The 27,246-nt window shown below is 38.1% G+C and overlaps 1 protein-coding gene across 2 annotated transcripts in view; it reads right to left on the bottom strand.

Moving 5' to 3' along the window:
* The window catches only part of EDTP (Egg-derived tyrosine phosphatase), a 71,869-nt gene that overhangs the window by 34,112 nt on the left and 10,511 nt on the right, over positions 1 to 27,246 (bottom strand). For both annotated transcript variants that reach the window (XM_081761387.1, XM_081761386.1), the window contains exons 3-9: positions 26,677 to 26,927; positions 22,226 to 22,465; positions 14,028 to 14,250; positions 9,541 to 9,869; positions 5,626 to 5,829; positions 2,477 to 2,692; positions 1,037 to 1,138 (exon numbers count right to left, since the gene is read on the bottom strand). In XM_081761387.1, coding sequence (XP_081617513.1) covers positions 1,037 to 1,138; positions 2,477 to 2,692; positions 5,626 to 5,829; positions 9,541 to 9,869; positions 14,028 to 14,250; positions 22,226 to 22,465; positions 26,677 to 26,927 — 1,565 coding nt within the window. The remainder of the gene's footprint in view (positions 1 to 1,036; positions 1,139 to 2,476; positions 2,693 to 5,625; positions 5,830 to 9,540; positions 9,870 to 14,027; positions 14,251 to 22,225; positions 22,466 to 26,676; positions 26,928 to 27,246) is intronic.

Below are 27,246 nucleotides of genomic sequence, written 5' to 3'. Positions count from 1 at the left end.
CTGTCAGAGTGTGTAGTGCCAAACAGTAAAATTCGGAGGTGGTGGTGTTATGGTGTGGTCGTGTTTCTCTTGGAGGGGGCTTGCACCCCTTGTTGTTTTGCGTGCCACTCTCGCAGCGCAGGCCTACATTGATGTTTTAAGCACCTTCTTGCTTCCCACTGTTGAAGAGCAATTCGGGGATGGCGATTGCATCTTTCAACACTATCGAGCACCTGTTCATACTGCACAGCCTGTGGCGGAGTAGTTACGCGACCATCCCTGTAATGGACTGGCCTGCACAGAGTCCTGACTTGAATCCTATAGAACACCTTTGGGATGTTTTGTTACGCCGACTTCGTGCCAGGCCTCACCGTCCTACATCGATACCTCTCCTCAGTTCAGCACTCCGTGAAGAATAGGCTGCCATTCCCCAAGAAACCTTCCAGCACCCAAGAAACCTGATTGAAAGTATGCCTGCGAGAGTGGAAGCTGTCATCAAGGCTAAGGGTGGGCCAAAACCATATTGAATTCCAGCAGTATCGATGGAGGGCGCCATGAACTTGTAAGTCATTTCCAGTCAGGTGTCCGGATACTTTGATCACATAGTGTATGAATGAATTAGATGTCTCTAAATGCGTGTATAATTTATATAAGAATCGAAACTTCAGTAATGCTTCTCTGGTTCTCTCGGCGTCCTCGTCCTAATGACAGTTCATTCAAACGAAGTCTATATCGTTGGCTTATTTCATTCACTTTTCTTTTTCTCAACTGATCCTACATACACATCATGACTTACAAATTCTTTAAAGATCATCCGATGTGCTAGAAGATAATTCTTCAGCAGTAGTTTCCTCACTGCTGTGACGAGAGTATATTGAAATATTTTAAAAATTCACATGTAAATGAACACATAATACACACGTGTTAAAGTTCAAGTGACTGTTGATTCTGAGTAAATAAGTATATTTCAATGATACTTAAAATGAATAGAACCATTTAATATTTTAGTAGTTAAAAGTTAGTTTTCCTAGATTGAAGTGATGAAACGAAAACTTACAAAGATGACCGACTGTTCTGCGACACAACTGAACTGGGAGTATTTGAGTCACATGTGGAAGCAGAACCTCGTAGACTTCCTGTTCCTGACACCATCTGCCAACTGAAACGAAAAAAAAAAAAATATATATATATATATATATATATATAAAAAGAACAAAACAATCAACAAAATCATAAATATTAACAACAAATAACTTACGTTAAATTATAGCGTGCGAAAGAATTGTTTTTTACTTTCTGATTTGTGGATCTCCATGATTTTTACTCTCATCAGTCTGGCTCAAAATCGACGCTTTGTAACATTGAAAAGCTCTCTTTTTTTTCCCACAATTTTTATCCTACTTGATTAAAGAAAAAAAAAACTATTGCAAGTCGAGTAAATACAGTACACGATTTACAAACTCATCTAATCCTTACCAAACTTAGAATGGGAGTATTATCTGTTATAATAAAAAAATAAATGTTTTCGAGAGTCCCGAAAACTCGGCCTAATGTAGACCGAAGGGTGAGCAAGTTTGTGAAAATACCGGGTTCTCGGGAATGAGATTAAAAAAAATAAGTACGAGTGTTTCCTCAGAAAATATAGTTCTGTATTTGTATGTATTGGTTACTTTAGAATACAAAAGATAATATCCAATTACCCTTAAATAAAGGAAAAGTACGTACTTTATGAAGGCCTTTACCATACATGAAAATGAAAATTAATGAATACATACTGTACAGTAATTTACCTGATAAGACAGACCTCACAAAAATACACGGCATTGACCTTGAACGGGTCTGCCCAATAGCCACGGGTTTTTTTTTCGCCCTGACAGGGTGTGTCCGAGTTATCCGGACTGCCGGGTTATCGAATACCGAGTTTTAGGACTCTGCTGAAGTACATTTTGTTCCTTGTAGCAATGGAAGGAACGAAAAGATATGAATGGAAAGACAGTATACTTCCCCCATGTTCATTTGAATTTCCCTGACTTTCCCCAATTCATTTGAATTTCCCTGACTTTTCATGACCTTCTCTGCCTTTCAAGATCAGTGTGAACCCTGCTCTGAAGTAGGTATTCTCCTTTACTCTCACTGATGACCTGAGTGCTGCACTGCATAAGGGAAGGTATAATATTCCAGTAGAAACCACTCATGACATACATTTCTCCATTTTACAACAAACCAAAGCTTTTCTGCTCGACAATGGTAGTCCAACACTATTAGGTAAGATACGTTATGTATTTTCTTACGGTGTTTTCACTATTTTCACAACTATCTACATATATTTAAGTGAAAAATGGGGATCGGATTGATATGTATTTTTAAACACACACATTTTGTACTTACATAGGCACTAGTACACGTTAATAACAACATTAAACACACGAAAATTTGATTAACTGATTCATACACGCTTTGTCTATTATTTTAACATCAATAGTTTACAAGCACTCACCTTCCCGCACTAATCGAGCTACTCGATTCATTTCGGTGCCTCAACCTACTGGGCACGGGCACAGCCACAGGACTTGTTCGACTTGAATGGGGAGAACGAGGTCCAGAGTTCGGGCCACCAGCAAAATTATTCACTCCTGGGAGTGGACACGGACTAGATTCGAAATTAGATTGTAGGTATGGTGGCCACGTCATTTGAGAATTACTCGGGATATTCCTGAAAATAATAACAAGAAAAGAAAAGAATAAGTTTAAAACTTATTAACTAAGAAACAGAGATCGGCCAAATGCAACAGTTTGTCAAAACCAGATATTAGTTTATTTAAATGCTCATTTGTTACAGCTTAGAATCAATCCCAACTTGCATGTTGAAGGCTTATCATATATTGTGTTGTTAGTTTAAATAGATGACAGAACAATTATTATTTCATTATTTTGTTAATTTCCTTGATTTTTTTTTTTTTTTTTTTTTGATCAAAAGATCCAATATATTTCAGGCAAAAATTTTCTTGTAGGCCTTATATCTGGAGAACTACATATAGTGTAGCCTAACCCAAACTATCACTTAACTCAGTATGATGTGCTTATACCATAGAAAATAAATAAATAAAATTTTTAAAAAATCTCGATCTAGGGGACGTTCAAAAATTTTGTGTTCCCTGATTCAAAAACTAATTATTGGCCAAGATTGCAATCTTTTGATCCACATTTTGAATTCATTCCTAAAATTATTGTTTCACCTTAATTCTAGTTTGTTAGCAACATATCTATAACATCCCTTGTCTTCTCCTAACATTACCAACTTTCAATAACAAGTTTTGAACTACAGAAGTGCTTGGCAATTTATTATTTTCGAAGCTTTGTACTAGTGTCCAACCACATAACACGGATCTATATTTTAGCAAGTTTAAAAGTACTGCTCATTGTTTGTAATTATAAGCGGTAAAATCTTAATTGGTTTTAAAACATAAGTATTTAATAAACCTCTTTTGTATTCGCTCTACTTTCTGAGAATAAACTTTGGTTACAGAGTTCCATACTAGACATGAATATCTAATTTTGGTCTTAACAAAATCATGTACAATGAAATATATGTCTCTCTTGTACTGAGTTAACAGAAACCCTAGAAGTTTCGTGGCATCAAACTAAAGTTCTTGCTTTTTCCTAGTCAATATTATTCCTAAATCTTTTACATTTCTAACTTTTTCTAAGTTTACCCATCTATACAATACCTGATCTCCACATAGTTCGTATTTTTTTCATATAAAATACATAAATTTCGCATAAAGTTACATTTTTTTTTCTTTTAAAAAAAATTAAGTTTCGGAGAAGCGATCGAACCCCTCTAATTATGCTCCTATTATCTGGGAACAAACAAACAGACGTTCATTCAAAAGAATTTTCGCCGTAAATGTCTATGGTGATTTCCCCGTTGGAATATTTAACGATTTAAAAGCACTATGTTACGAAGAGAAGAAAACAGGATTGTCTTGTTACCCGTTCAAAACTGGATTTTCCCAAATCATCCTCTGCATGGTACTCGTTTCCATACTGTGCTTACATACATTTGAGTCTCATTGTATTATGATTATTATCTCCAATAATCGAAATAACAGAACAGAAACGAGATTTTACTCATTTTCACTTTAAATTAATTTATTTCGGAATTTGATTTAAATCAACGACTTGTATCTAATCTAATATAAATAAAATAAAGTGTTTGTGTGTTTGTCTGTCTGTCTGTCTGTGTGCGGCCTGGGGACCAGACGAGTGGACCGAGAGTTACCAAATTTTGGTCAGAGGTACCTTGCCCCAGGCCCCAGATCAAGACGAAGCCCTTTTTTTTAAAATTTCGAACAAGGGGGAGTCTCAGGGGGGTGCGTTTACCGGAAGCGGCTTGGAAATGAGACAAATTGACCGAGAGTTACCAAATTTTAGTCACGAATACCTTGGTCCAGGCTCCAGACCAGAGTTAAACGTTTTTGTCAAAATTCGAACCAGGGGGTTTCCGGGAAGACGTTTACTGGGACATGTAAAAGTAGTAGAAAATGACCGATATTAGTGTCGAATTCAGTGTTTTCGCGGTCGCTGAAATCATTGGTGAAACTCCGATCGCATTAACATCCAAATTCATGCTATTCTACTCCGGGCCGGTGGTCACCGCGTGGGGGGGGGGGGGGGGAGAGGAGGGATGGGATACCGAGACACACAAAAGTAATCCAAAATGACCGATATTAGCGTCAAATCCATAGTTTTCGCGGTCACTGAGATCAATGGTGATACTCCCACAGGCGTTGACTTCCAAATACAGCCCCCGTGCGAAGCATAGGTATATATTTAACTAGTTAAAAATATCACGCGATTTAAATCTTGATTTAAATCAATCCACCCTGCTCCCACGTATGGTTGCCAGACAGGCATATAGGACCTAATAAAACAGATGGATGGCCAATTTTCACTTTTTTCACGACTGTACCTTTAGTTTTACTTCCTACATTCCGAACTCTGCTGGTTTATACGTAATTTAATACTTTCCTAATAATTTCCTTTATATCTGCTGTCAAGAAACTTTATATTCAATAAACCAACGAAGAAACCGCATATAGGTAACATGAACTGTTTAAGTACAAAAAAAAAAAAAAATAAAATAAATAAATTTGACCTTTTCCACCATTAAAATTACAAGACTTCGTTCACAGTCATGGTCACAAGAAAATAAATATCGAATCTACGAAACGTATATTAATTGTTGAAAAAAAAAATCACATCATTAACACTTACCTGAAATCCAATTAAACTACAATCCATTCCTCAAGGAATGTCAAATTAGGTACTCTTAAACTAAAATTCTCTGCTGCTACAATCGACAAAGGATTATGTCAGCCAGATGGAACCGTGCTCAACTGAGCTATAAATAGTTAGAACGTATCTTCACAACGCCGTTTGGGCACGTTTTCTCGACCGGCGCTCGCTACTCTAATTCGTGAAGTTCAACAGATACTGGATCAACACAAAAAGACACCACATCACCACCAGGTATCATGCGCACGAAAGACATCATTTGGTCACAGAGGAGCATCAAATTAGTTTTTCCATATTAATTCTAGGAATGACTTCAAACTTAGGAACAGTGTGTTGGTTTCTACTCACCCATTGGCTTGTTCTTCACTTAAATCTGGCACAGTGTTGAAGAACACTGGAGGATTGTCTTGACTTTTGCTACTGATTGAACTACAGGAACTATTCAGACTCATATTGGAACCTCTCGAGCTGATCGGGCAGTCGCCATCGAACAAAACTCCGTCCAGGTGAGTATCCGAGTCATTGCGTAAAACCGGGTGCTTACCTTTGGGTCTGAAACATCGGAAGAAAACACAGCATATAAGGTTTTCTTTTTTCATTTTCCAGTAGCTTACAACCATCAACATAATTCACAAGTTTATGTCCTGTTGGCTACAGACGACGGATAACGAAAGTAAATGGAACATTTTGAAATAACTTATGAAATGATCACAAACTGAAAATAAACAAAAACTTCTGGAGAAAACTAAAGCATACGGAGTATGTGTACCACAATTTTTACGTCTGAGATGAAACCTGCGGAGCTTCACACAAAACATGACCATGCTAGTTATCGTAGATAGCCAAATTAAAGCTCATTAGAAAGTTCACATACGTTTTTCTTCACATACTTTTAGGTATCTTTCAGTTCGTACCGTGCCTCGCCAGTTCTCTTGTTATCCTTGAAAAGTCCTTCTCTATAATTTAAAACAATATGGCTAAACTATTTTGCATTCGTTTCATGTATTACAATGTATTTCCGAGGCCCTAGATTGGGAAAACATAATCTGTGAAAAGACCATCACGATTACGGACATCCCATAGACTTCGTTACTTGGAGAAGTTTGAAATTTGAGACTCATGCGATGGGAGACAATAAGATCTTGGTATCATTATGGGAGAAAACAACCATTATAATAGCTTTTTACATAGTCGTATGTAAAAAAAAAAAAAAATAAATAAAAAATAAAAAAAAAAAATAATAATAATAATAATAATAATAATAATTGCAGAACGTTTAAACGTATTCAGGACGACGTCGGATCGTGATTCGCATTAAAATAATGAACGGTGCATCAGTTTTCCCCGAGTTTCAAAGCTTTTAGCCACTCTTCAGCATATGTTCTCTTTAACTGGTTAAAAAAAAAAAAAAAAATCTCCAAAAGATATTACTAATCTTTCGGCAGAGATAATAGCCTCACATAAAAACGGAGAAACCGTCTAAATTTGCCATGACACTTGCATACCCGCCTATTTCTAAATCTAAATCAAAAAGTAAGTGTGGTTTGTCCGTGCGTGCCACAAAGGTTCCGAAACCAAGACCCGGAGCTCTATGGGAGTTATATGGTATTGTAGCCCTGTATCTCCTATCCATGAAGAAGGTTTCGGTTTGGACCACCAGGGGTCCTAGAGGGAGAAAACGCCCTAGCAATGGTGTTACTGTGCTAAAAAATGGGTTAAATTTTAGAATTATCAACAATCTTGGAAAGTGTTACAGACTGTTATAGAAGTTTTCTAAAGGTTCGAGAATGTTCTAGAATTTTCAGGATGCTCTAGAACCTTCTAAGAATGATCCACGATGTTCGAAATTGTTGTAGAACGTGCCAGCATGTTATATTATTTTCCTATAGGTTCGAAAATGTTCTACAATGTGCACCACTAGGAAGGTAAACATTAAGAATACGGGGTCATTTTTTATTACAGTTTACAGGTATCATTATCATTATGCTCAGGTTCTTCTCAACCTATTTAATGTTTTGAAAGGAAAATCGTAGGGTTATGTCTAGATGATGGGAGCCAGACAACAGAACCTAACTTAACCGAATCCGAGATACTACTACTATTTCTACTACTAGTAGCACTACTTACTACTACTACCAACTACTACTATTACTATTTGTACTACTACTACTACTTCTACTAAAGGCTGCCTCCCATATATAAATACAATTATCTCTGTGGCGCCACTGAAGTTTATCTGTTCCAGGTTGAGTATCGCCATGCGCCAACACAAGAAGAGTCTATATAGAGTAGCAACACTATTACATGTCAGTTTCATTTTCAAATTACTTAATGCTCTTTGGCACCAGTGTGCTCAAATAGCACCAAAGAAAGTTAACAGGCAACGATGGACCGGAGTCTGAGCCATTACATTTATTTACAAGTTTGTTTAAAAGAAGAAGATATAATGTCTACAACACATCGTTGAAAATACAATGATGGTTTCAGAATTATCACAAAGTACCTAAAATGCCCGCTCTTCGCACAAGGAAAATACGTTTATAGGAAATAAATTACTCTCTATAAATTGGAAATTAAATATATGCCAGGGAAACATTTAAAATATAAGATCGGATCAAGGAAAAGTGAAATTGCCAGACAGTTAATTGTATGCCAATGATATGTTTAAAACGTAACAAGTGAAAGTAAATTGCTAAAGGTAAAACTTAGTCTAATACGAATAAAATGAAGAGTTTGTTTGTGTGTCTGTCTGTCTGTGTGCGGCCTGGGGACCAGACAAGTAGACCGAGAGTTACAAAATGTGGGTTCAGGGTGCCTTGATCCAGGCCCCAGACCAAGACGAAGCGTTTTCTTGAAATTTCGAATCAGGGGGGTCTAGGGGGGGGGGCGTTTAACGGGACATGTAAAAGAAGTAGAAAATGACCAAATTTAGTGTGTAATTCATAGTTTTCGCGGTCGCTGAAATCAATAGTAAAACTCTGATCGCATTAACTTCGAAATTCACTCCTTCGGCTGCGGGCCGGGGGTCACCGGGGGCGAGGGATACCGAGACATGTAAAACTAATCGAAAATGACCGATATTAGTGTCAAATCCATAGTTTTCGGGGTCGCTGAGCACAATGGTGAAACTCAAGAAAGTGTTTACTTTTAAATTGAGCCCCCATCAGCTAAGGAACGGAGCCCATACTAAAGAGGGTGCCGACACATGTGAAAATAATCTAAAATGACCGATATTTGTGTGAAATCCATAGGTTTGTGTACATTCACGTTTTTTTGTTTGTTTGTTTGTTTGTTTGTTTGTTTAATAGTAGATGGTTTTATTGTGGTTAAAAACAGGTTAGTTAATGGTTGTGTTAAGTATAAACCGTGTTTACTATTAAAGTCATCCCCATGGAAACATATCTATTTTGTCGGATATGCATTCACACAAAATAGATCCAATTTTAGAAATGTTTAATTTTTCTTTCGTTGTTCAGTTTGTTTACATATATATTATATCTGACCCGTGCGAAGGATGGGCATACCTGCCTATTTCTAAATCTAAAGTTTTGCAGTTCCACTACGCACAGTTGAACCAGTAGTAATACTTCTCTAGCTTGTATGAATGTATTTTAAATGAGTGGTTATTTTTATTTTTATTATTTATTATTATTATTTTTAACTATACTTTTATGATGATGTCAACATTATAATGCACAAAAGATTGGATAGCATTTAGTATCTCCCTTAAATTTATCGATGGCTTCGAAACTGATACTATGACGTATAGTGAGCCGTTGAAAACGACATCGTTTACGTTTATACCCACCATCGCTCACGCACCTGCTCCCTACGGACGCACCCCGTCTCTACAGCTTGGGCCCCCTGCTGCGCTCCTGCCCTAACTCGGTTAAATAGCATTCGTGCTTTTTAGTGGCCACCTAGCACAAGTTGTTCGTTTTTATGCACTATAGTTTTTATGCCATACGTCCACACTGTATTTATACTCGTCACAATTATAAATAGCAAATCGTAATCAATACTAAGTGAGCAGAGTCACTAACAAGTGATTTGGGGGGCAAAACCAAATGATACCCAAAAGATTTAAGAGAGAGAAATCATTAAATGAATTGCATTTATTCATAAACACAGGAAATGTGGGATAACGAATACACTTTGCTGAGAATTTTGGCAGTCTTTACAAAATTAAACCACTGTTTGTTGAAAAAATAATAATAATAAAAAAAAATAGTGTTACGAATAACACACAAAATATTAACCTACCTTGGAACTACACTAAATTCGTCCTCTACGAGGTGCTTTAAAAAATAGAAGCAGAAAAAAAATATTTCTTCTCCTTTGTTGAGTCGGTCTTCTAAATTATGACCAAAAAGCATCCAATCATACGCTATTGTCAGATATAACACTTGCACGGGATTCAATGACTGATGAACTACACCATCCGCCCAAAGAGACAATCGTAATAAAGACACAAATAAGGGTGTTCGGTCCCAACCACTGATACAGTGGATCAACAGTCCTGTATTATTTTCCTGAAGATATCGCAGAAGTAATTTCATGTAGTTCTGTGTTAACTTCACTAAATCCCACAACTGTAAATAAGAAACAAAATACTCTTTTAATGTGGAAGTCGATAAATCTTACCAATAATATATTACAATGTCAAGCAAACAGAATGTATTACACACGTGATCAATACTTCTGATCATATCTGACTCGAAAGCAAAAAAGACAGAAGGACGAGTCTGTCTTAGTTTTGCTGAAGTAGCAACTGAGTTCGACTGTTTAAAAAAGTTCTTGTGCAAATACACTCACAAAGACTACTCATACAGGGCTATCATAAATGATTCATTCATTTTGAAAAGGCTACAATTTCAAAAGTATTACAAGTACACTCATGAAAGATGTATGAAAAGAACTACAAAGTCACCAAGTTTATTCGCCCTTTACAAATGTTAAATATGTGCCCCTTTGGTGACATACTCAAGCTCATTCCATACATTTTGTAGCATAGTCCTGTCAATTGTCTGCACTGCAGCACTGATGCGTTCTTTGAGGTCGACTAAGGATTGCAGTATTGGGGGTATGTAAACAAGTTTCTTAACGTACCCCCGCGGGAAGAAGTTGCAGGGTGTTAAATCAGGAGATCTGGGAGGCCAAGTGCTTTTCCCTTTACACAAGCAACCAGTGTCCTTGAATTGCCGATACCACGCAAAATGCTTTGTTTACATGGCGGCTCTTTTCCATACTCTCATCTGAAAGTGCGTTGCACAGCTGTAACAGACGAACATCTGGTATATTCAAGCACACAAGAACTTTTTTCTTGCTTTCCCTGCATTTTCGACAGGTACTAACCTCACCCTGCCACACCCAATCGGAAAGATAAAGGACTCGTGAGCTCCTTCGTGGCCAAGCGGTTAGCGTACGCGCCTTTAGCGTGGGAGACCCGGGTTCGATTCCCGGCGGGGGCTCATGTGGTTCGGATTCCACGTTAATCAGTAGGTCCACGTCTCATATAGCCTCGCCGCTGAACGAGACGCTAAACTAAAATCAACTCACCTCAATAATGGACTCGTGCTGTCACACAGTACGAACTTGGTGAGCTTGTGGTTCTTTTCATATACCTTTCATACGTGTACGTGTAATACTTTTGATATTCTAGCCTTTTCAAAATGAATGAATCATTTATGCTAACCATGTATTTCATTAACCCTTTCGACCTTTTTCTCCTCCTCATCGAATTTTATTTTTATTTTGCACTATCTTGTTCGTACAAAAGCTCATAAATGGTTAGTTCGAATATTAGTTAGAATAAAACACTAAATGAAATACAACCACCATTAAGACCTACTGTGCACAATTCTATACGAGAACGGGACCCAAAAGAAACCGGACTTTTGCTCTAAAAAATAATTTATTAAGTTTTTTTTTACGAAAAATCTTTCAGTCTTCTTCAAAGTACTCTCCATTAAATGCGATTCATTTCTCCAGTCTTCTTTCCCACTGTTTGAAGCACCTCTAGAACTCTTCAACTTTTATATAGTACAGTGCGCTCTAAGAAGCTCTTTCTTTCTACAGCCTCTGAAACCATCAAAACATTTCCCTGTTAGATTTTTGCTTAATCCTGGGAAACTCTCATCACGTTGGTCAAAAAGTTTGTATCACTTTCAATCCTTTTTTTTCAAGTTCAAATTCACACGAATGTATTTGATCCTGTGTGAGCAAGCGAGAAACAAACTTAGCGGCAACACGTTTCATTTGCAAAACTTCACGCTTGCAGGAGCTCCAACTCATTCTTATCTGTTTCAAAATATAATCGATCATGAAACGACGATTCTCGTTGATATTTTGGCAATTTTTTTTTCGATGTTTTCGTCATTTCGAAATTATGAAGAGCACCCAGAACGTCCATGATCTTCAACACTCATCTCACCATACTTAAAGCATTCAAACCACTCAAAAAAATTGTTTGCAGTTCATAGTATCCTTCTTGAAAGCCTGCTGAAGCATTTGGTAAGTTTTCGTTTCCGAGTTTCCAAGTAGAAAGCAAAGTTTCAAACACACTCTTCGTTCCTTTGAATCTGCCATAATGATTTCGCAGGCGGAAAATGAGAACAATTAAGAAAAACAATAACACGATCAAACGTTAACGTCCTACGCAGACGCCGCTTGGCCAAGTGATTTGGGAAGGTCTCTACTACCCACTAGCGGGAGAACTCTACTACACCTAGGAACGGCGGTGCTCTGTGAATCCGGTTTCTTTTGGGTCTCCCTCGTACATCATAATTTACACTGTGGAAACATGTGTATAAATACAAAATAGTATTAACATCGTAATATACGTAATTAACAGACACGAAATGCATCACTAAAGGAGAAGGATGATTTATTTAATATTTTTCTCGCTAAAAATAAAACAGGTTACCTTGTCATCCATCGTCATAGCGCCTACAAATAAATGTGCATAGTTTTGAGACAACGGATGGAAGCAATATGGGAATAGTGGAAAATTGCTTACACAAATGCAAAGAATCCGAAACACAAAAATCAGTCATACTGAATGTTCCAGAATAATTACATTAACCTTGAAACATAATGTACATATCTATTACCACCAAGGCTGGAAGAATTAAACATCTGGATGTTTGGCAGCCTGCTTCTTTCACTTTCTGCTGTACAGAAACGCTACACAAGAAATACTCACTCATTTCCTCCCTGAAATATCAAGACACAGAACTACCTAACAATGTGGTTACATTCTCCTAAAAGTAATTTTTCAAAAAGCGCTAACAATCTGAAGTGACAAACAGCATATTACAGAATGACACTTTCAGCATTAGATCAATGCGAATTTAACTTTCCTGGAATCCTATTACGGTTTATCAGACAACAAAAAATTCTGATATGGAAATTCGATCGTTTTTTCTGATTTTGTTAACAAAGTCACATGGATGGAATTACGGCACTGAATTGATAACAGTCACTAAATTTGTAACTCAACAAACGACCATTGATCAGTGATTTGGTTCCTGCTCCGCAAACGTGAAGTCCCAATTAGACAATCCGGTGGCCAGTCGTTCTGAGATTTTTTCTGCCACTTTCACTAAGTTAATGCTGGAATCGTGCTCTGACCACCTTTCTTCCATTTCCTTTGCCACTGTTATTGCTAATGTTATTGTTAATCGTTGTTACCTATTTGGAACTCCTACCACTATATGGTTAGTGTACGTGCCTTTGGTGCCGATGACCCGGCTTCGATTCCCGGTTGGAGCTCATGTGGTTCTGATCTCACAGTTAAGTTGCAGGCCCACGTCTCGAACAGCCTCGATGTTGAAAGGGGCACTAAAGTCCAATCAAACCAACTGATCTGGCTCACAGGTTGCTCATGGATTTGTGTTAATATATAAATAAATAAACGTCTCTCAATACTGCAATTTTTTAAAATTGGTTACATCGCACGTAAGGTGCATAAAATTAGCGCCTATATTGGTTTACAGTTAATGTTCCACTTCCCATTTAGGACTGTCACAATGTCACCACCATCTTATTGATAACCCTCATAGCAGGCAACTTCACCAGGAAAATGAGTTGAGTTGATTTTAGTTTAGCGTCCCTTTCAGCAGCGAGGCTATATGAGACGTGGAACTACTGATTAACGTGGAATCCGAACCACATGAACTCCCGCCGGGAATCGAACCCGGGTCTCCCACGCCAAAGGCGCTTACGCTAACCGCTTAGCCACGGAGGAGCTCACCAGGTTTCAATTTTACGTCCCACGGTTATGCCGCCTAGGCTAAAGGAGACGATGATGATGAGAAATGAATGAAATAGTGGAATGAAGGAAGTGGGGGAAAACGGGAGAATCCCTGCACACAGAGTTTGCCCACCACAAAGTTCAATTGGCGCGAGCTGGGATCGAATCAAGGACCCCATACACCAGAGGTGAACGCTCTACCACTGAGCCACCGCGGCCCAAACTTCACCAGAAACCAATACACGGAGAGAACATGGAACAAAATAATAACAATAAAATATTGAGAAATAAAGCACAAAAAACACTTAGAAAACTGGTCACGTCACTGATAGTTTAGTGAGCAAAGCATGAACGAAATAAGTGAGAGATCAGGAATAGAGTTCCTGCCAGACCAACGATTAGATTTAGTCTGATATACCTTCACCTTCGCTGTTCTTTGTCTACTGATACTCAAAACAAATATAATTAAGCAGCTGTGACGAATAATCTACCTTACCTTATACTCTTCCCAATTAATTTTTAACTGGCAACTAACTGGATCATCGGGAACACCAATACTAGCATCGACATGACCCTGGCTCCAGTCAAATATTAAACCTTCCGCTGAGTAGTCATTATCACGATACTCCTTGAAGAACTCGCACCCAGGATATGGCAGTGATATAATGGTGAAATCTGAGTAACGGTTCTCTTTGTCAACCTTCTCTGATGATGTTACACTGAAAGTAAAATGAACCTAACTAAATATATTTGTTAATAACATGACAGAATGCGTTGTACACATTTTGCAAACGCTGTACCCAAATTCTCAATGTGGTTTGTTTGTTCTTTTTAAAGGTTGCAATACTTCAGGTGTTTAGTATGTGCAACGAATTTTCCATATACGTCTAATAATAGTGTTCCAACTCTTGTCCAAATTTAACTTAAGAGGTTTTATTTTAATTAAAATTGTTTCCAGTATTTCTCCTTCCAATGTAATTATCCGATTATCGTAAACATTTCTTGCATGTAATGTAAAAAATGAAATATTTCAGTTTTACGTCCCACAGTCATGCCGGCCAGGCTAACGGAGACGGTGATGAGAAGTGAATGAAATGGTGGAATGAAGAAAGTGGGAGAAAACGGGAGAACTCTGAGAAAACCCACGCACACGGTGTTTGTCCACCACAAAGTTCACTTGCCGCGAGCTGGGATCGAACCACAGACCCCACGCACCAGAGGTGAACGCTCTACCACTGAGCCACCGCGGCCCCTGCATGTCATGTAGGATACTACTTTTCAAATTCTGGGATGGTCTTAAGCTAGAAAATTATTTACTACTGTTTCTAATGTTATTTATTTACTTCTGTATTGATATTTTTCGTGTTGTAGATGTAAAATTCACTGCACGTGTGTACGACTTGACATAATTACTCCACTACATTATAATCCTTATATTAAGTGCTTTTCTACGTTTTTATCTGGTTTTATTAGCACATTTGTTTCCATTTACTTACTGGAAGTTTTATATATATATATATATGTATATATTTGGTCTAGGAATTAATTCGTGCGGGTGGACAAGAGATGGCGCAACGAACGGAGCGTCCCACAGTTCCGTGTATCCACACATGTGTTGCAAACCCCTGTCATCGCGTATCGTTCGTAGTATAGGGCAGTGGATTAAAGCGTCAACAACACCAGTTTGTAGTTAAGTGAACATGGCGCAATTTGTGCCTGATAAAGTGTTTTTGCGGGGTGTCCTGCTGCATTACTTTAACATGCAGAAAAGTGCGACTGAAAGTCATCGTATTTTGGTGGAAGTGTATGGTGACCATGCTCTAGCTGAGCGAACGTGTCAGAAGTGGTTTGCACGGTTTAGAAGTGGTGATTTCGGCTTGGCAGACCAAGAGCGAGCTGGACAGCCAAAAAAATTTCAAGACGAAGAATTGACAGCATTGCTCGAGCAGGATTCGTGTCAAACGCAGGAACAACTTGCAGCAGCATTAGGCGTTGATCAAACAACAGTCTCCAAACGCTTGAAAGCCATGGGAATGATTCAAAAGATGTCACATTGGGTTCCACATGAATTGAAAGACAGAGACGTTGAAAGACGAAAAACCATTTGCGAATTGCTGCTTCAACGACAGAGCAGAAAGGGGTTTCTGCATCGAATTATTACGGGTGATGAGAAGTGGATCCATTACGAGAACCCTAAGCGAAAAAAGGCCTGGGTGAAACCAGGTGAACCAGGTCCATCACAACCAAAACGAGATATTCACTGTGCAAAGGTTATGCTGTGCATATGGTGGGATATGAAAGGTGTGGTGTACTATGAGCTGCTGCAACCGGGTGAAACTATGAATGGAGAACGTTATCGACGACAATTAATGCGTTTGAAGCAAGCTCTGGCCAGAACACGACCAGAATGGGAGAACAGACATGATAAACTTATTGTTCAACATGATAACGCTCGCCCACATGTCGCAAAACCGGTCAAAACCTATTTAGAAAATGTCGGATGGGAAGTTTTACCCCACCCGCCGTATTCACCAGACGTTGCTCCTTCGGACTACTACTTGTTCGATTGCATGAACAACGATTTGATTGGACAGCGGTTTACTTCTTCAGAAGATATCGAAACATGGGTCTCTGACTGGATCGCTTCCAAGGATGAGGACTTCTTTCGCCACGGAATCCGTACATTGCCTGACAGATGGGCGAAAGTGGTGGCTAGCGATGGACAATATTTTTCTTAAGGTATTTATGTATTTTGTGTTTGTACTACAGCTTCAATGTGTGCGTACCAACCGCACGAATTAATTCCTAGACCAAATATATATATATATATATATATATATATATATATATATATATATATATGTTTATTTACGCTATGCAAATTTAGTAAGCTTATCCATTTTTAATTGGTTACTGTTTTATAGGAAAAACATTTTTACTTCCCCCACCTAATTTTCTAAAATTTATAGGCTATATCCACTTTTTATCCCTATTTCCATTATAAGCCTAACCTTACACTCGACTTTCAAGAAAGTCACACGGACTGACATAGTTATACTTTCCTCAAGTTGGTTAGGGTTTTGCCGTCAATATTCTTTAGATCAATTCTGAAAAACCATACTTTTATTTCCTAATTCAATATTTACGGCTAAAATAAGCCAGATGTTTTAGCATTAGTTACCACATCATGAAATTATTTTCTTTTTCTCTCTCTAACACCCACTCCTCACACAAACAAAAAAAAAAGACATTATGATTTTGTATTGTGTTGATACCAGTGAAACGCCATATGGTGCACGAAGTACAAAGATAACTTCACATCAGGATTGCTTACCCAAAACACTACCAGTGTTGTGTACAATGCATTACACCTGTTTTGCTATCCAGCCTGCTGGAATGAGTATTACTGCTGAATATAGCCAGTCAGTGTGGAATATAAGAAAGTCTTCACTGACAGAAATTGTTTTGGATACATTTAAACTAAAATGGTTTGCAACTCGCAGAATGTTAACATAGCATTTGAAGAAAGTGTTATTATCTGTGGTATGGCTAATGAACACAATATACGGTGGCCATATGTGATATTCCCTACTGATAATACAACGCTAAATAGGCAAAGTGAAAATCCTAACAACCACTGGACACAGAATAAATAAAAACCTTAATCTTCGGCTTATCATCCTACCTAGTTACTTGGTGCTCAACCATTACAAACCAAATTGACTGTACCACAACGCAAGAGTGGAAATATGGGGCTGGTAAGGAAATAAATTGGGTAATGTGGTTACTAGCACGACAGCACGGTAAGCTGAACATCAGGATACGCTTTTCGGTCTACTCACAATTTTTCAGTCTCAGAAGTTTCATCGAATTCGCACTTACAGCTGACATGGTGTAAAGAACAACCACTGATTCCCCTATTGTACAGGTGCGGCAAAGGGATCTGACGATTTTTCATCGCAGATACTGGCAGCACTTGAGGGAAGGTTGAGTGACGTACCAATACTTAGGTGTCCCTCTACCCAAAGCATTGTAGTTAACATGGAACAGTGCTCGAAACGACTCCGTCCTTTTTTCATAGAGGTATTTCTCAAAAAACAAAGAATCTGCGATCGCTATCCACTACGCTTTTCGGCGACACTTCCAGATTTACCGTAATCGGTGTTTCCACACGAAATATTATTTTGCTGTGGACCAATAATTTTTGGGCGGCGGAATCTGCTCTCAGCAGATCACTACGAAGTAGATAGCATACGATTCGAACTAGCAAGAACATTGAGCGAGTTCAGCAGTCTGTTACGCGGAGTCCTCGATGGTGCATGTGGGAACATGTTGTGTCCCTGCAGTTGGCAGACAGCTCTGTCATCGAATATTATATCAAGATTTGTGCTTCCACCTTTTAACAATTTGAGTGCTACCAACAAGGTGCGGAGATGAAACCCTTGTACACGCTTAGTAACAGTTGTAAGAATGATGTCTTAAGTACCTAATCTTCCTATGATAGAGCATGTTTTTTCTTTGCATGGTGACATTCATACACAAAACTGGCGGTTCTGGGCAAAAGAAAATCGAGGACGATCAGGACAGTCCCTGACAGCAAATTCAGAGCGATACACTAGCATGATAATCACGTCTGTCGAATCTAAGCTCCATCGACATGGTTATGATCTCCAGACTATCTGGTATCTCCAAGATGAGTCCACAGCCCATAAAAGACTTATGACCCTACTTCGCAACATCTTCCCGAATAAGATGATCTATACCAAGTAGATACTGAATGGCCCTCAAATTTCCGACTTGAACGAACGTTTTCTCTCTCTCTCTCTCTTTCTCTGAAGTTACATAAAAAGTGAGCTTTACAGAACTCATCCGACAGACATCCAGATTACATTGACAACTCTACACAGGTTATGTACAACTTTTGAGACCGTGTTCAGGAAATGTTTTCGCAGCAACGGCAACCACCTTGTAGACACGATTTTCAAAAAATGAACAATTGTATTCAATGACACATTCCTTGGTAAGAGATAGACGCAAAGACCTGTTCCGCTATTTTTCTAAAATGCTTTGTGCTGTAGTAAAACATATATTAGAGTCAGTTCCTTGCAACAAATGTTTTATTATTATTATTTATTTATTTACGATGAAAAATCGTCAGATTCTATTATCACACCCTGTATAATAGCTATATAATATGCCCAGTGGCGAATAAGCCACACCAGCTTCACAGGCGCTAAAGATGCTGATTTACGATAGAGATTCGCAGAAAGGGTAGCATATATTATAGCGTAGATCAGTAGTTCTCAAAGTGGGGTCCGCGACGCCTAACATTGAAATATGTTTTAATAAAATGGAACTCTCACCTGTTACGTAAGAAGTACTTTTTCAATTACTAAAGAGAAAGCAAATAGAAATTATACCTACGTTTGTAAATTTAAATGTTTTCCTACTTTACTAAATTTCTGCCCTGAAGCAGGTGAACCGTTATATAGGACTACTTCAAGTGAGAGAAATTCCTTCTTTGACAGGCACTTTTCAAAAGCAGTGTACATTAACTGCACGACATCTCAGAATTTCATGGATTTCATCTTGAAGTGACGGAAAGCTCCCACCACTACCACCAATTTAAGATTTTTTGAAGAAACCGCAACTGTGGGCAGTACGAGTACAAAACAGTAACTATTCATCATTTCCAGTGCTCAAGGACTTCTTGATTCTTCATGTGCACAAAACACTTGTAGGACACCTGAGAGCATTAGCTGCAAGTTTTCGAGAATATTTCCCTGTCCTACAACCTGGCAATGGTTGGATTGAAAATTATTTTCGATAATGTAGAAATCCATGACATACAAGGTATGAATCTCTCTAACACAGAACAAAAACAGGTATTGAAACTATCCTCCGATACTTCATGGAAAAACGTTTTCAAAGAAAATGAACTTTGTAGCTTTTGGTTGCGTGTGCGCTGTGAGTATGAAGAGTTGTTTAAAAAGGAATTGCAACATTTGATGCCTTTACCCACCACTTGCTTACGTGAGCAGACATCTTCTGCTCTTTGCAGTATTAAAATCTTAAAAGTGAAATCGTCTTAATGTAGAATCGGACCTAAGACTGATGGTGACAAAACTTATTCCAGATTTCAATGCAATTTTAGATAAACACAGAATTTCATTCCTCGTAATAGTGATCCCACATTTGAGAACAAGTGGACTTCCTTAAAAAAAAAAACTGATTTTCAGTCTTGAATGTTATTGTATTTTCACTTGAAATTTCGTTCACTAGGAAACAATCTTTAGAATAAATTACTTATTGCATTATTTTTCTTGATCATTTTCTTGTCAGTAGTAATTCTAATTAGTACGACGGAAAATTGGAAAGTAACGCACATTTTTTTTCTCACCAAGTATAGTAGCTGGAATGGTGAAACTGCACGACGAGAGAATTTGAAGTTTGCGCTACAGAGGGTATTTTGTTCTCCTCTGCAGCCCTAGTGACAAAAGCCTGAAATACGAAACAAACATGTTCGCTCATGTTACTGTCGTCCACGTGTGTAGAGCAGCGAGTGTGGTTAGATTTTTGTGGGCCAAAGAGCATACATCGAGTGAAATTCACAGGGACATGCATGGTGTGTATTCTTTGAAGAGTGCCGTGAGAACCTTAGTGATGCGCCACGCTCCGGGCGGCCGATACCAGCTTCAACACCGCAGAATATCCGCGCCATCGAGGCAGCAATTTTGAACGTCCGGCGTGTCCACCTGCGAACATTATCGCAGAAGTTCAACATTTCTTATGGTGTGGTGTACGACATTGTTCATGACACGTTGCAATTTCGTAAAGTTAGTGCTCGCTGGGTACCTAAGAACCTGACAGACAACCGCAAGGACCAGCGAATGATGACAAGCTTGGATCACGTAACGCGTTACGCCACAGAAGGGCATGACTTTCTGAAAGGAATCTTCAGTGGTGATGAGTCGTGGGCGTAACAGTACACGCCCGAAACCAACCAGGCCTCTGTTGAGTGGAAACATGCTGGTTCCCCAGTACGAAAAAAAGGTGACTCAACGTGCGAGGAAAGTGCTTGTGACAGTATTCTGGAACATGTTTGGTGTGTTATTGGTGGTCCTTGCTGACCACGGGTGGACTTTGCTGTAACTGGTGCAGCTTACATTAAAACTTTGGTAAAGTTGCGTCGTGCCCTTCGTGACAAATGCCGCAACATTAATGCTGACGGTGTAAAACTTCTTCATGACAATGCCCGTCCACACGCTGCTGCTCCTGTCCGTGAGAAACTCAACAAATTTGGGTTGGAGGTGCTCGAGAATCCTCCGTGCATTCCGGACGTAGCACCGTCTGACTTTTATCTCTTTTGGTCCCATGAAGAAAGTCCTGGCCGGCCAACACTTTGCGACAGATGTGGAAGTGAAATCAGCAGTCCGCAGATGGTTATACTCCAACCAAACGGACTTCTACGAACAGGCTATCTTGAAACTGGTACCATGCTGGAAGAAATGTGTTGAGAAACTGGGTGACTATGTAGGAAAGTAGGTCAAAGATGTAAGTTCTTTTGTGCTTTGTTTGGTTTTGGTACATACTAAACTCTTTTGAAAAAAAAAAAATGTGCGTTATTTTCCGATCTTCTCTCGTATATTTTTAAATACCATGTGTAATTTCAGATAGCATTGGAAGACGCTCCGCAGATCACTTTCGGAATGAACAGGGTGTCCGCGTTATCGTAAAGTTTGAGAACCACTGGCGTAGATGTTAAAGAGATTAGATAGTACGGAAGATGATAACCAAAAAGAGCACACTGTCAGGAAGTGTAAAATTGTTTCATTGTTAGAAATAAAGGTTATTTATGAAAAGAAATTATGTTCAGGTATGCTCAATAGTTATCATTCTCACATGTTGGAGTAATCAAACAATGGGATTGTATGGACAACAAGCAGAACCCAGTCGGTGAACCGAACTCAGAAGCTCCCGAGGTGTGCAAAGCTGTGGAACACATCAATGACCCCAAGCCGAGCATTTTCCCGGTCGAGCTCGGCCACTAAATGCAGCGATCTCTATTCCTTGGACGATGGGCTACTTGCCCACCAAATTTGGTTCAGAACGAGCCAGTAATTACAGCAATATGTAAGTACTACATACACATACAAACATACACCTGGAGTAAAACTATAACACTCTCGTATGCTTACACCGGGAGCTAATAAGCAATCGAACTTTCCCAAACCATCATATTCTTTGCAATCATTTCTTGGACCATATAAAAGTCCGTTCGCTGTTGGAATTCATTTTATTTTTACCAAATTAAGAGTATTCATGGTGGAATCGATGTATTTGACAAAGTGATGTGAAAATTTCATGGCTGCAAAAACAAGTCTACCTAGGAAGGTACTGTCTCCTCAGCACTTGAAATTGTCAACGGAAACTTCAATCAAACGAATCCTAATACAGCAAAAGGCGGATAATTTTTTCAAGTTGTTCTCATTATCCCCTTAGTTTATCATTGCAACAACTGTTTATATCATCACTCACTCTGCTTTAAGACTGGCTCGTTCAGATTAAAGGACAAAGCCGAATGATATTCTTATTGTATTTAACTCTTAAGTACTAAGAATCACAAATTAAAAACTGCTTCTGTTGTTTGCCCTTCAAATGAAAACAACGAACATACTGCTCTAGTTTACGTACTTCACTCCAAACTTTACTTTCTTCTTTTCTACCATGAAATCCACAATGGTTCCAATGTTAAGAGTCTTTAATAGCCGAATGTCTTGGCTTCGAACACGGTCAAATAACTGCCATTCACTCTGCGTTTGAAAAGCGGCCAGTTCGTCGTCTTGATCGTCCCCGGCATTGTCACTGCCGGAGAAGAAATAATCAAACCCTGATCTGCCGTAGATTTCTGGTCCTCCAGACAATGTCGCCGACCTGTGAATGAAATAACATAATAAATTATATATTTATATTACGCCCTATGCTGGTAAACAAATGCTCATAATTTAACGCACACTCTATATGATTAACTATAAAAAGACAGGGAGAAACAAAATGTCATTCTTCGATTATAACAATTTTAAGAAACGTTCCTAAAACTTCTGAACAGATAACCACAACCATATATTCTATACGATTTTGGAATCAAGGGGCCAGCAAGGGTTAAGACAGTAAATTTAATTAAATTGTCATTGTAACTCGCACGGCATATTATAGTAATTGAGAAAAAAAGATTCAAATAACTTTTAATTGAAAAAAGAAAAAGCACTTTGTTTAAAAAAAAAATAACTTACGCTACCAACAACACTTCTCACTACAATTTGAATTCATTTCTTTTTTAGAACATGCGGCATATTATATAGCATAAATTAAAAATTAAAAAGGACAAGAAAAAACAAGAAACTAAAATCAGTTAAGAAGAAGACACTTCTTCAAATAAGCCAAGAGATTGTTCTTTTACTACTGATACTGTACAATCACCATCAAAAGTGCACATTTCTCCATTTTGTTTATTAATAATTTGGTAACGAACTGACCTATTTGAATAATTTAACGTAAAGATAAAACTATTTCTCTTTTAAAAAAATGAGTTAAGATGAAATACGCATACTCCGAATATTAAAAACGTACATAATCAATTAACACATTAATTTTGATATGCAATTTCCTGTCACTACTTTTTAAGCCAGTGGCGTTCAACCGGTGTGTCGCGAAATTTTGTAATTCAAAATCATGATGCATTAAATAATTAGTTAAATTCTATTTTGAGACGGACTGCATCAGTCAGCATTTCCAGGGTAGCAACAATGCTCAGTGGTACAGAGTCATTGCTTTATAGACACTTTACGGGTAATACTTTTATATTATTACTACCTCAAATATCCGTTTATGCAATATATCATATTTGAAGGTAAAGAAATGAGTGAAGTAAATCAATAATGAAGAATAACACGCCTTGGGCGTTACCTCTGTCACTATGAGTTAATCAATAATTAATGAAGAGTCGGTTTTGTCCCTTTCAATTCTTGGGCCAGCTGACATGTCCTGTTTTGCCTAAACTTGGACTTAAATGTCATGAAGATTGTCACCAAGCAAACCGACGATCCCAAAAACTACAATTCGACACTAATGTTGGTCATTTTGTATATGCTTTTTTTCACCTCATCCCCACCACGATGACGATGGGGGCTGAATGTGGACTTGAACGGCGCCCAGAGTATTATTATTCAGCTAAGGGACTCCAAAAACTCTGGACTGAAGACTAATATCGGTAATTTTGGGCAAGTCATTTTACACTCCCCTCGATGACGATGGTGATTAATGATGGACTTGAACGGCATCGGAAACGTTATTATTTATCTCAGCAACCCGGAAAACTATAAACTTGACACTAATTCCTGTCCTCTTGGGTATTTATCCTCTCCGTTTATGCATTCACTTTTGACCCCCGAAGCCGAAAATCGAAGAAAGGAAACAAAACGGGTAAAAAAATGAGTGAAATAAATTAATAAGGAACAGCAACGTCTTCGACGTTGAACCTCTCAATATGAGTAAAGTAAGTAACGAAGAACAACGCCTTGGGCGTTACCTTGCTAATTCCCTGGCCAGCTGATATGTCCTTTTTTGCCTAAAGTTGGGCTTAAATGTTATCGGGACTGTCCATAAACATCTTACCTATCCCGAAAACTATGGATTCGACACTAATATAGTCACTTTGGACATATTTTATAATCTCCCGCATGACCATGGGGGCTAAATTTTAACCTGAACGGCGTTGAGAGTACTACTATTCATGTCAGACCCTGAAAGCTGTGGATTTGACACTAATATATGTCGGAAGCTCTCTCTTGGCTATATGGTTAGCACACACACACCTTTGGCGTGGGAGACTCGGATTCCATTTCTGGTGGAAGCTCATGTGGTTCGGATCCGCCGTTCAGCTGTACGTCCACGTTTGATATATCCTTGCTGCAGTAAGGGAGGCTAAACTCCAATCCACCAGCATTTTCCGGCGTCCAGGGTATTTATCCTCTCATTTTATGCAAGCATTCTGACCTCCCCCAAGCCGAATATCGAAAAAAACAACTTTGTACGCGATTTTAGAACTGGTGAAGATCTATCAGGGCACCAAATGTGGTGGCTCTAGGTGACTTCTTTCTGTGCGATAACAGAGAGAGAGAAATTATTTTATAGATTAATTTTTTTTAAAAAAAAGAAGAAAAAAAAAAACAACAGTCATGAGCGTTCAGTAAAGTGTATAGTTAGTCAATGATGGTTGAAACCACTGCTTTACACTGATTCTTTTTATGCCGGTAGTATAACACGTCACATTTTTATTCGTTTTCCCTGAGAATTACAAATTCGTTTCTGCCTCAAACATGATGTAATTATCTTTTATGCATGTAGTCCTGGATTCGATTGTCCTTGCAAGAGCATTAAATCCATTGGAGAGGTTTGGATTCCACCTTAAACTCTAACTCTACCTCTCATATATCCCTGATGGTGAAAACGGATGCCATACTTCAAGAAACACACAAACAAAATAAAAAATAATAATAAAAAAACTAAATCCAAAGGGGTAAAAGCGGAACAGACGAAGAATTCAAGAAATGCGTGGTCGCCACATCAATTATCCCAGTGTACTACTTGTGTCGTTCTCGCAAGTCTCCAGCTGTCTTCATGATGCTGGATAAAATCCTCACTTCCCGTATCTCATTTTGCTCAAACCAATCAAATATTGCCCAGATCCAGAGCTGCCTGACTTTCCTGATCTCATAGAAATAGGTAGAGTAGCGTAGGCAGAGCATTTTCAAATACATTGTACTCACAATGAATCTGAAAACACCTGAATACAAGGGCGAGTACAACAAAAACGAAATTTGACGATTAAAAGATAGGGAACTATCTTCTTTAAAATTGATAACTCACGATAACTTGAATGTAGAGGACTTGATGGATGACAGACATCCACCCAACAGCGGAAAACGAACCACGACAGAAAACTCAACTATGATTTTTAAATAGCACGAAATTTTCACTCCATTCAAATAAGGTCAGTTCAATTTGTTAATCCGATGAACCTCCACTACTACTTTGCATTACTTTATATCTACTAATCATTAGGGTTGCCAAGTGGCCGGTATTTCAATGGCCTGGCCGGAAATATTGCGGGTATTTTGATCAAAGCCGCTTAACTGGTACAAACTTCTTACCAGCTCCTTCATGACCAGTATTTAGAAATCTAATCCAGAATAAAACGTAGAACATCGAAATTCTTCAACAGTGTCTTTACAAATACAAATTTTCGTTGTATTATAATTATATTGAGCGATATTTCTTTTAATCTATGGCAGTTTTTTTTTATTATTTATTTATTTAACATAAGAAAATTGATAACAATTAGACTTGATTGTGAAACATTATTTTCAACAATAGAGACATAAGTGTATAATTTGTCATAATTGTGTGGCATAAATATAGCGTTAAATTTAAGTTGTCTGTCGGTTGTTGGCAAATAACTTTTAGTCATTTCATTAGTATAATGTTTATTGCATTGCATTATTTAGTTTCACGTCCCTAGCTGCTGCATATGACTTTCCTTAAACTTCCAACTTCCTTCCTTAGCACTTTTAAAAGCAATTTCCTCTAGTTGAAATATAAGTTTAAAGAGTAAATTTCATTTCGTAAATCCAAAGTTGTCATGTAAGGATTAATATACTTTTGTTCATCTGTTTCGATAATTTTAAAGAAATGGCTGTTACTGGAAAATTCAATAAAATGATCAATACCGACTTAAAATGATCAATACCGACTTCAGTTTCTCATTTTCAGCACAATGTATCTATTAAGCTTATTAGTGAATGTACTAAAGATGTGCAGAATACAGGTGCTAATGCACTTTTGTCCACAATAATACATTTCCTTCCCATGGATGGATCTGAACAGAGATACTTCACACTTAGACCTACATTATAGGCAATTTTGAGGGGGTGCCGGTAATTTAATTTTCCAGAGTTGGCAACCCTACAAATTATATGTATGCAATACTTTTATCGTAAGTTATGCGCTCACGAATGTACCAAAAATGCAGGGGAAAAAAGTTTACATTAGCAGATGGATACTATATAAACTCCCTTGTTACTCACCTACATATATGCTTTCCTTTGTACAAAATAACTGGAAGAGGAAATCTTGCTCGGCAACGAGCAAATCGCGCTTTACCGAAGAGCTCTTTTAACTTGGCAGCATCATAAATGCTTTCGTAAATGGTATTTGTGCACCGCAATGCTTCTGGTTTCAGGATATTGCCTGAGCTCCCTGAGGGTTTTTCATATTCCAAAATTATTAATTGACTTGGATAATGAGCACTCAGCTCCCCTGAGCTGTTGTTTATGACCTAATTAAAAGTAAAAGGATTAAGTACACAGAAATAGTATAATATGAACGTACATGAACAATTAGCATGACAAATGAATAGGGTTTGATGTAGTTCATTGCATAATAAACATCTATACTGATTAACAGATCTGAGTACAGTTTCTCGACACCTGAATAGCAAGAAAGTACAGACTAAGTGCATACATGATAACTTAATTCAAGATATACTAAAAGAAACTGTATCAGAGAGGAAGCATATTTTACTTAACACATGACTGAACACACGGGACACAATATATATTTAACACAACTCTAACTTCATGTGTTCTGGCAGTAGT

This window comes from Thermobia domestica, chromosome 6 (assembly GCF_964235325.1).
Source record: "Thermobia domestica chromosome 6, izTheDome1.hap1.1, whole genome shotgun sequence".
Taxonomy (NCBI): Eukaryota; Metazoa; Arthropoda; class Insecta; order Zygentoma; family Lepismatidae; genus Thermobia; species Thermobia domestica.
Note: the sequence above shows the minus strand (reverse complement) of the source record. Positions and strands in the feature narration are given on the sequence as shown.